The 11378-nt window shown below is 33.2% G+C and overlaps 1 protein-coding gene across 1 annotated transcript in view; it reads right to left on the bottom strand.

Moving 5' to 3' along the window:
* Window positions 1-11378, bottom strand: part of LOC106873159 (uncharacterized) — a 161723-nt gene that overhangs the window by 90843 nt on the left and 59502 nt on the right. The window contains exons 39-45 of the mRNA XM_014920386.2: window positions 10147-10244; window positions 8685-8872; window positions 7598-7659; window positions 4728-4831; window positions 2603-2806; window positions 2246-2406; window positions 1089-1174 (exon numbers count right to left, since the gene is read on the bottom strand). Of these exons, the coding sequence (XP_014775872.1) occupies window positions 1089-1174; window positions 2246-2406; window positions 2603-2806; window positions 4728-4831; window positions 7598-7659; window positions 8685-8872; window positions 10147-10244 (903 nt within the window). The remainder of the gene's footprint in view (window positions 1-1088; window positions 1175-2245; window positions 2407-2602; window positions 2807-4727; window positions 4832-7597; window positions 7660-8684; window positions 8873-10146; window positions 10245-11378) is intronic.

An 11378-nucleotide genomic window follows, 5' to 3' on the forward strand; every position in this document is an offset into this window, starting at 1 on the left:
TTCTTTTTCTTTTCTTCCTTTCTTTTGTCACTTTTGCTATGAATTAAATTAATGAATTCAACGGGATACACCGTCTGCAAGTAGTTGGGTTCAGCATATTATCCTCCATTTTCTAATTGTTACACAAATTTTGGGTAAAACCTCCACTTTTACCCGCTCCCATTGATTGCGCCTAGTATAGCACTAGTGTAGCAATAATTGGGTACCCTCCCAGCAGTATACTGGATAGATACTATCCCTTAGTGGGTTGTACCCCCAACCCCTAACTCTCTCACGTTATATATATATATATATATGTATAAATATGAATATGTCTTTGTGTCTGTGACTGTCCCTCCCACCACTGTTTGACAACTAGTACTGGTGTGTTTATGTCCCTGTGATTTAGAGATTCAGCAAAAGAGACCAATAGAATAACTACCAGGCTTTTAAAAAATGAGTACTGGGGCCAACACATTTTACTAAAACATTTTCAAGGCAGTGCCAAAGCATAGCGACAGTCTAATGACTGAAACAAGTTAAAGATAAAAGATTGAGTTAAGTCCACAAATCTTTGTGTAGGTACTGCATGCTTGTATAATTCACTACTAGAAGCAATATTTGCATAATGAAACTAACAAAGAAATTGTTGATTTGCATTTGTGAGTTAAATTCTTCAAGCAAGAAAATGTAGCTCATTGGACTGTGGATATTATCTTTAACCCATAAACTGCGATAGGCCACCTCAGTGGCCAACACGACAGTGCGACAGGCCACCTCAGTGGCCAATGCGACAGTGTGACAGGCCACGTGCATGGCCACGGAAGTAGGGCATGATCTGACCTAATTTTGATGATGTATAATGTATGCACATGATACCCTTTCCCCCCAGAAACAGTGTAGCCAATCACAGAAGGTGTTAAGAAACACTGAGTATTTTTTTGCAAGTGATAAATCGATGTCGATCTTTACCCAAAATAGGCTCAGCAGTTCGTGTTACATACAGCAAAATCTCAGCAGTTTATGCGTTAAGAAGGTTTATTATTGCAAACACCTGCTTGAGAGAAAGCCATAACAAATCAGAGAAAGATATCAGAAAACAAATTTACCTGTTGTGTTTAATGCAGCAATATCAATTTTATCTGTTGTGATTGGTAGGATATCTGAGAACATCTTCATAAGCATGTAACCAAAACTGTTTAACGAAAATACATATATGTTAATATATAGTTATTATTCAATCAGCTTTAAATGAATAAAGATATTACAATGCATTTAAAATAGATGTTCTTTATCAGCATTTTGTCTGTAAATTATGAGTTTGTAAATCAATGATCCTCTAAACATAGTATTTGAGTAAATACATTTACATACATTTATTAAACACACATACACACACAGACAGACATATATGCACATACATGTACACACATATAGGGGAAGGGATATAAGTGTAATGTCTGTATGTGTATGTGCACGTGTGAGAGAGAAATGAGGAGACTGAGAGAGAGTGGGAGACTAAGAGAGAGAGAGCAAAAAGAGAATGACATTAAAAAATACGATATAGACAAGAGTGAGAGAGGAAAAGTTAAAAGCAAGGAGAAAGACTAGCTGGAATAGAAATGGTAAACTAAGGAAAAAAAAGAAAGAGAAAAAGAGAGAGAAAGAGAGAGAGAGAGAGAGAGAGAGAGAGAGAGAGAGAGAGAGAGAGAGAGAGAGAGAGAAAGAGAGAGTGAGCGAGCACGTTGCAAAGAAATGAGATAGAAGAAAAGGGATACAGATGTAAGATGTTTAAAAAACATTATATCATGGTGAAATAAAATTAGTTTTCTGATTGAATTGTGTAGTTGAAATCTTCAATAATAAGCAATGTATGAAAACAACATTTTGATAGAATATATGTTAAAATTGGAATTTTTTAAAGAATTTTTTAGACAGTGTAGACTTTAATAATTACTTTCTTTTAGTAAAAGTTACTTATAAGTAACTAATAAGCATCTTTTGATATTATAGTATAGGTATATGCTGGAAAGCCATGTTTGCTACTAGTGCTGTTACACTAAAACTACTTGAAAATCTCAGATGATCATGAACAACAGGAAGAACAAAGTATGATAAAAACCATGTTTGAACCTTATGAAATTCCTTGAACAGAACAAAGATGCCAGGACAGCTGCTGTATATAGACCTGTTTTATCAATGTCAATATATAAATAAAGATGCAAAATTGGTGATGATAATGATGATGAAAAGGAGGAAAATATACCTATTATTGCTGACTATATAACTGTTCATTATTTCAGGGACAGATATGTTAGATCGCAAACCTAACAAGTTTGGAATTATATCTTGCAAATTTTTTACTTGATTTAAAATAATTTTCCTCATAAAATCTTCACCACTTTGGTTATTGAAGAAGCTATTGATCTGTAAGGCAAAATGAGAACAAAATTATAAACCAATATCAAACAGTTTTTATTCTATTTCTATAAAGAAATCATTAGAACACTAAGATAATTTTGGTACACATTAAAAATAGAAAGAATGATGAATGAAAATCAGATGAATCAGAAGCTTTATGAAAAGATATACTGAATTAAATAAATTGTCTGGGAAATTTTACCTTTTTTTCCAAATATTGAGAGTCATACAATTTGACAAGGGCAGAGTAAAAGTCAAAATTGCTGCAAAATGTGGAATTGATAATACTCAGTATTTCACTTGGTATGTTATTATATTTTGATGCTTCTTTGGTTAAAAACTTGTTAAATGTTCCATTGTAACAATGTTCCTGAAGTTTTGAGTCCATCATGAGAATCTTTGACAGCTAAAAGATACACAAGGAAAGTATATAGTAATGTTGGAATGAATAAATAACTTTAGATAAATATTTTGATTTGAGTAAATTAATTCTTGCTGTGAGAAAATTTTGTTGTGTCTAGGACATTACGCCAATATTTGAGAAAATTGTTTTACATCCATTTTTCCATTGTTGGAGCAAATGTTTTTATAGCTGTTTGTCTTTCCCATCACTAACCACTCGGCTATAATATCAGTGAAACTGAAACAAGGTAAGTAGTGTGCTTTGACCAGAGGTACAATACAACAGTTGAAGACTTATGGTCAGTAGTCTGTTGCTAATATTTGATTTAAGTTAAATATCAACCACATCAACATTACCATTGAGAAAACATGCAAATATTACAAGTACAACCCACTTCCTTTCACTAGGTAATTAAAAAAGTTCCAAGTGATTGTCATGAAAATATTATAACCTAGTAGCTGATAGATAAATGGGCCATATTACATTGCCAACATTATACTGCATTCTAAATCCTTAATTCTTCATAGATAATTACAAGAAAATTTAAATATGCTCTAAGAGCTGTATAATTCAGTGTTTTAACCCCAGAGGTAATGCATAAATGATTTCATTAGTTTCTAGCTATTGGTTCAAATTCTTCTATAATCCTTCTTGAAGAAGATAGTAAGCACCTATTCTATCATATTTCCTTTTTTCTAGCTAAGATGGCTAATGGAGTATTCAAATAGAAAAAAAAGAAGAAGCAATGATCTGATCTTACTGTATTAGGAAAATGATAATAATTTATAACCAAAGAATGTTTAGTAATTTACAGTTATCAAAGATTATATTTCCCTAAAGATCATTTTTTGTTGATACCTAATGATAATAATATTTTTAATTCAGGTGAAGACCAAAGAATTACGCAAAATACTGATTTAAATTTTTGGCACAATGCCAGCAATTTCGGGGGATGGGGTAAGTTGATTACATTGACCCCAGTGCTCAACTAGTACTTATTTTACTGAGCCCGAAAGGATGAAAGGCAAAGTCAACTTAGACAGAATTTGAATTCAGAACATAAAAACAGGTGAAATGCTGATGAGCATTTTGCCTAACATGCTACCAATTTTGTCAGCTTGCCACCCTGGAATAACTCAAAATATCAGCAATACCATGCATGATGAAGAATTACATAATATGTTCGTAGGTCTGATGTTTTGTCTGTTAAAACACATTAACCACCTCACAACCACCAGAGGTACATTTTTCATAATTTGAGAAAATATTTTATTTTGTATCGTTGATATGGGTTCAAGGATATTTAAATAACTTGGGTATTAAATATTAAAGTTTGATTATGAAATGTAAAAATGCAAAAACAAAAAAAAAAATTACATTTCCTTGTAATTAACTCTTTAGCATTTAAATTGGCAACATCCAGCCAAAAATTTCTATTTGTTTTATATTCAAACTGGCCAAATCCAGTCCCTCTCATCTATCCTATAATGTCATACCCAAAGTAAACAGTCACATTATTGGGGTTTCAAAGTTGCAGGATAATGCATGATTAATTCAAAACAAAGCACTAAATTTGACAGAGTAACCTGAATGCTAAAGGTTAAACAGTATACAAGTGTGATTTTGGTAGAAGACTAAAGTTTTTAATTGTGAATTCCTTTTGTATTAAATATCTAGCATTAGTATTCAGAAGACAGTATGTTCTTTAAAATACATTAACTAAACTCCACAAATTAATAACTGTGATTTAACTGTGAATATGACTAGACTAATCAACTTGATGCTAACTATATTGTATTGAGTTAAAATCTAGAAACATTTACTGTCTGTTAAGTAGCCTCTAATTATGACTATATGAAAATTATTCATTTTTGTAAAATAACATGGCTTAAATTATTCATGAAAAAGATGAAGAAATACTCACTACATCTGTATTATTTAATAATAATGCCACTGTTGTATCACTGATGTTATATGCTTTAGACAAAAGCATTGTGAAGTTTCTCATGTCTGTGTATTGAAATTGGTCTGTAAAAAAACAAAAAGGAAAAAAAAAATTATGATGTTAGTAAGGTTATGCTTATGAAGCTAGAAAACTGACCAAATGTTGAAACTATGTATCAAAAACATACATACATACATGCATACATGCATACATGCATACATGCATACATGCATACATACATACAGGGTGTTTGAATTAAATTGATGATTATTTTGTCACCTTTATCTCCAGGAGCAGCTTGATATATTGGTGAACAGTCAACAGCATTGGAAAGCATAATGATTAAAGTTGTAGTTAAGAAAAAGTTAGCCAACATGGAGGGCTGGAAATCATCTGAATATTGGAATAATATATCATAATGATTTTACCAGGGGATCAAAACGCTAATATCATGAATGTTGCTCATTGCTCTGTGAACACTGTAAAAGCTGTAAGATGGGACACGGACATCAGGAAAACCAAGTTCCCCTAAACAGTGATGGTCTTTGGGTATGTCTCCAGTAAGGGTGATGGCATGCACCCCACCCACATCTTTGAACAGGGCTGCTGGAAACTATAGTTAAACCCAGACTGGAGAAGATTGCAGCAGGAAGGTCATATGTGTAGCAGCAAGATTCGACTCCTCGCCATACCTCCAGAAAGAGTCAGAAGTGGTTGTTGTAGAATTTTTGCAACTTCTCCAGACCTAATTTCTGGCCTCCTACTTCTCTTGAATTAGTAATCCTATGCATTACTATGTGTGGGCATGGTTGACAAAGACACCAACTGCTTTCCTACAACACCAAACCCAAACTAGTGGCTAAGATCAAGGAGAAATTTGACGATCTTCCCAGGAACACAGTGAGGAATGCATGTGCCAGGTTCTAGAGCCTTCTTGAGGCTGTAGTGGAGGCTGAGGGTGGCTACTTTGAACTAACTGTTATCTCGTAGCCATAACAGATATTTTTTTGATTTTCTAAAAATACTTCTATTTTTGGGCAGGATATTGTGTTTTTCTTTTTCCTTTTATGCAAACTGTCAAATTCAGCCCAAACACTCTCTATACACACAAAACACATACATACATACATACTTGAGTAATAGTTGATCTTATGTAAAAGTTGACCCCCTAATTTTGGCCAAAAAATTGGGAATTTTCCATAGACCCCATATAAAAGTCGACCCTAGTATTTCATGAACAGCAGGACAACATTTTTGGGTCAAGGTACCGTATTATCCTGTACATAGAAATAACACTGTTACAAAATTGTGTGGCTACCTTTCCATAGCTTGTCCTATAGGTAGAATACTTGGTGCTTATAATGGAATGCTTGGTGCTTATAGTAAAACACCATTTAATAGCAAGCACTACACATCTGTTGATGGATACTACATCATCATTACTAAAATGTATGCACAAGATATGCTGCAAGCCTGCATACATCTTCAAGCACAATCAACATATGCATCATACACTTGTTTAGATGGTGAGAAACATGTTTCACAGACAGCACTATTGGTGAGCACTGGCAAATGCCACTGTCTGGATTTATACAGTAGCATGACTTTGGTAATCCTAAAAACATTCAATTAATTGCTAGATCAGCGGTTCCCATGTAGCCTTTATATTTTCCTCATCTCCAAATACAATAAACACATGCGTCATATGTTCGTCTGCTTACATGGTGAGAAACATGTTTCACAGACAGCACTCTCAGCAAACAACAGCAAAAATCACTGCATGAATTTGTATGGAGGCATAACTTCAGTAAGCCTAAAAACATTTAGTTAATTGCTAGATCAGTGGTTCCCAAACTTTTTTTTACTGCGGAATCCTTCAACATTATTTTTAAAAATGTGGAACCCCTGATGACTTTCAGGAAACCCTGGAGTTTTGCAGAACACACTTTGGGAATCCTTGATCCAGATTATGGACATTTACTGGAAACTGCACACGAGAGTTATTTGGCCTTGTTTATGGGTTTTGTTATTTACCAGGACGTGTGTTTTGAATCAAAGAATTGGTAATATTACTGTAATTCAGTATGTCTTTGTTTTTATTCACTTAGAGATCAGTTAGGCTTCTGCTGCTGATATGGTACTTTGGATTCTAGCTTGAATTTCAGCCCCTCAAAAGTAGTATCCATGTAATAGTTGACCCCATAAATTTGACCATAAAAAATGGTCTAAAAAAGTCGACATTTACACACGTATAAACGGTGTATATATATATATATATATCTTCATATCTATGATTCTAGATCTCTCTCTCTTTTTCCCGCTTTCTCTTTATACATACATACATACATGCTATATATATATATATATATATATATATATATATATATATATATATATATATGCCATACATACAAACATTTGAATATCTGCAAGCATCTATATATCATATATTGTGCATTGTTATATGTATGTGCTGTTTTCATGAATATATGACTATATAGTTATGAAGTGAATGAATATATATATATATATATATAAAACATATGTAAGCAAATATGTAAGCATGCATGATTTCATGCACATGCATGTATGTATGAAGTATCCATCTATCTATCTATCTATTATATGTAAAATTTATTTTTTTATTTGTATTTCTATGAGGAAAAGGTTAAGGAAATGGTTAACACCAGTTGTTGATTTCATTAGATTATTTGATAAAGCTAACAATCTTCAAAATCTCTTTGAGTAATTCCCTTGCATTTTAGGTAGTTAAACTTTAGAAAGTAAAAAAAACGATTATAAAGACATTGAAAGAAGTGGAATAAAAAGTAGGATTACAGAAGCCTTACTTTGTACTTTAGCCATCATGTCCATGAGATGCTTTTGAAGAATACTGCTATTTCCATTTGAGCTGAAAAATAGTGTTCAGAAAAGAATGTACATCTGATATAGAGTAATTTTCAATTAATAAAAAGAACTTTCTATTTGTTTTTTGTTTTAGAATTTTTTGTGCCACAAACTGATGTCTTTGCAGCAACATGCTTAGAACAAGCAGTTTATTTCAGTAAAACAAGATGTTTACTATGGACTTTATAGATTAACATATCTGTCGGCATATAAAATAGACAGTCACATAAGACACACTGCTACTTTACAAATACATTTTGTGTGGGGGAAAAAAAATTTCAGTATATTTCACCACATGTACTGAAAGATTATAAGTGGTTTTGTAGAGGAAAATATATTATTCTGTATAAGTAAATAAAATACTGTGACAGTATACTGGAATAAAACATGAAACCATAAACTTATCTCATAAACTATGTTATACGAGAACTGCATTTAAACTTGGTTTTCTTTCAGGTTAACAATGTAGTTGTTTACATTTTGGTCAAGAGTTTTGTCACACAGGATGTAAAACTCACATTTCTAGCTATGATGTCTTGTGTTACTTTAATTGGCCAACATGCGAAATTCGTCAAGACAGATTTTCTACAACTGGGTGGTGATCCTGTTGCTAATCTTTACCAGCTTTCAAGCAAGGTCACATTTCCCACATGGTTAGATATATTTTTCGCAGAAGACTGGATACAAACAATGCTGCTCATATGAAGATGATGATGATGATGATGACACTCATTTACAACCGTCACACGATATCTAAACAATAGTTGACACACACACGCACGCACACACGCATGCATGCATGCACACACACACATTTATATATGATGGGCTCCTTTCAGTTTCCGCCTACCAAATCCACACACAAGGCTATAGTAGAAGACACCTGCCCAAATTGCCATGCATTGGGACTGAACTCAAAATCACATGTTGGCAAGCAACCTTCTTCACCACACTGTCATGGATGTACCAGTTTTTAATAGTTTAAATGCATAAATAAAAATGGAGGAATTTCTAAAACAATTAACTTACATTACAAATTTTCCATCCCTTGTTAAGTTACTGAATGCACTCAATACTGTCTGCCATATTTTGAATGCTGGAGGTGGGAGGCTAATAGACTTATTGGTATATTGCTGTTCCCACAACAAACCAATTACTTTCTTAATGTAGTTGTCAGCACCAGAGACACTTATGTTTTTCTCTTTCAACAACTCTCTCTGTAAATTAAAGAATAGCATTTTTATTACGTTGAAACATGTTTAAGAGTACTGTGTTTGACAAAATTCGTAGCAAAAATAAACTCACGTGAGACCTAGCTGTATGTGTTAAGAAATTGGAACACTTCCTTGAGGTATTTTCTCCTCAAACTTATTATTGATACTCATAATGAGTGACATTACATTTTCTCTTCATTCATTCATTCATTCATTAATTCATTCATGCTAACAATTCTGCCAGCTCGCTGTCATTATTTCTATATATACTGATTACTTGTAAGTCTTGTGTCAAGTGCGTAAACTGCACTTCATTGAGGAGATCTAATAAGACTGAAACATGCCTGTTCTTTCCCTGTTGGTTTGCAAGTCATTTTCCATTCCTATTTGTATCATTTTTATTTTTAAAAAAATCATTTAGGTGATATTATTGTCATTATCTTCTTTAGTAGGTATATTTAGATTTGAAACACTCTTAGTGGGGATTTTTGTCCTCTAATAGAACACATAATTTCAGTTAATTGAAGTATTTCAACTTACTATATTACATATGTGAGACTCTACCTTATGCATATCTATATAAGAACTAATTAAAAGATACCACAGATAATTAAATTCTTATATTTACATACAGGTATGAAGTAATCTAAAATTTTGTTGTGATGTATAATAACTGAACGAGTTACAATAGGTGTCAAGTTGAACTATTTGACACATGGAAATCAGTTGAAGTCTTACTGCTGCTACTGTATTGTGCCACTTTGTAATGTGCATAACTAGGCCTCTCTGATTCTTCTTGATTACTTTGTGGTTCTGCAGTTAGAAAGGGCTCTAGAAATAGAAAACTATTGCGTCTACAAAAACTATCAAACTCAAGCTATCATTGGAAGAAAAGGGCTAAAACTACAAAACAAATCAATCCCCACCAACCAAAAAAAGAAAGAAAAAAGGTCATACAACTGCTATTTAATAAATAGTTGAAATAACATTTAAGACAGAAAGAAAACACATATAAAGACTGAAGTATTAACAAGGACACTTTTAAAAGGTTTTTTTTTATGAAGAATAAAAACACAATACAAGAAAATATTTCTTTTAATCTAGTGCAAAGCCATTCTTGCTGTTTCATTGACTTCAGCTCTTAACTGACTATATTGATACATGAAATTAATAAACCATTTCCTCTACTTATTGCAGAAAATGTACTTTGAAAGGCTGTTTTCTGTAAAGAAATTTGCAAAACAGTTACATTATACTACTTGTACAAGAATACTTACTATTAATGGGTTCATGGCACCATCAAAATAATTTTTATAGAAAGTTTCAAATACTTTCAGCACACTTTTTTCTAGACTTCGTTCTTTCCAGACATCTCCTGAAAAATATTTAATTAACACATATATGTATGTGTGTATATATATATGTATATATTCTTTTACTTATTTCAGTCATTTGACTGCAGTCTTTAGTCGAACAAATCGACCTCAGAACTTATTCTTTGTAAGCATAGTACTTATTCTATCAGTCTCTTTTGCCAAACAGCTAAGTTCCAGGGACATAAATACACCAACATTGGTTGTCGAGCAATGGTGGAGAGACAAACAAAAACACACAAACATATACATACATATATATATATATATATATATATATATGTACAACGGTCTTCTTTCAGTTTCTGTCTGCCAAATCCACTCACAAGGCTTTGGTCAGCCCAAGGCTATAGTAGAAGACACCTGTCCAAAGTGCCACCCAAGACCATATGGTTGGGAAGCAGGCTTCTTACCACACAGCTAAGCCTAATATATATATTGTCAATGTATCATATACTCTTTTACTTGTTTCAGTCATTTGACTGTGGCCATGTTGGAGTACAACCTTTAGTCGAGCAAATCGACCCCGGGACTTCTTCTTTCGAAGCCTAGTACTTATTCTATTGGTCTCATTTGCCAAACCGCTAGGTTACAGGGATGTAAACTCACCAGCATCAGTTGTTAAGTAATGTTGGGGGGACAAACACAGACACACAAACGTATACACACACATACATATGTATATATACACTTATATACGATGGGCTTCTTTCAGTTTCTGCCTACCAAATTCACTCACAAGGCTTTGGTCGGCCTGAGACTATAGTAGAAGACACTTGCCCAAGATGCCACGCAGTGGGAATGAACCCGGAACCATGCGGTTGGTAAGAAAGCTACTTACCACACAGCCACTCCTGTGCCTATAATGTCATTTACCTGTTGTTTCTAGCATGTCGGGTTTTCTGGTGGTAGTCTGGTCTTTTTTAAGTCTACTATTTCAGTAGAATTCTACGCATGTAGGAAACATCAGACAAAAGTAAAAGATTGGGAGATTTGAGTTTTTGAAAGCTGGTAGGTGATGGGTGAGAAAGGTGGAAGAAGGGGCATTGAATGTTCCTTTAAGAAAAAATATGTATATATATTTCCCAGATTCGTAATCTCTGTATTTTTCTATGTAGATAAAAAAAAAAAAAAAA

The sequence above is a fragment of the Octopus bimaculoides genome, chromosome 1 (genome assembly GCF_001194135.2).
Source record: "Octopus bimaculoides isolate UCB-OBI-ISO-001 chromosome 1, ASM119413v2, whole genome shotgun sequence".
NCBI lineage: Eukaryota > Metazoa > Mollusca > Cephalopoda > Octopoda > Octopodidae > Octopus > Octopus bimaculoides.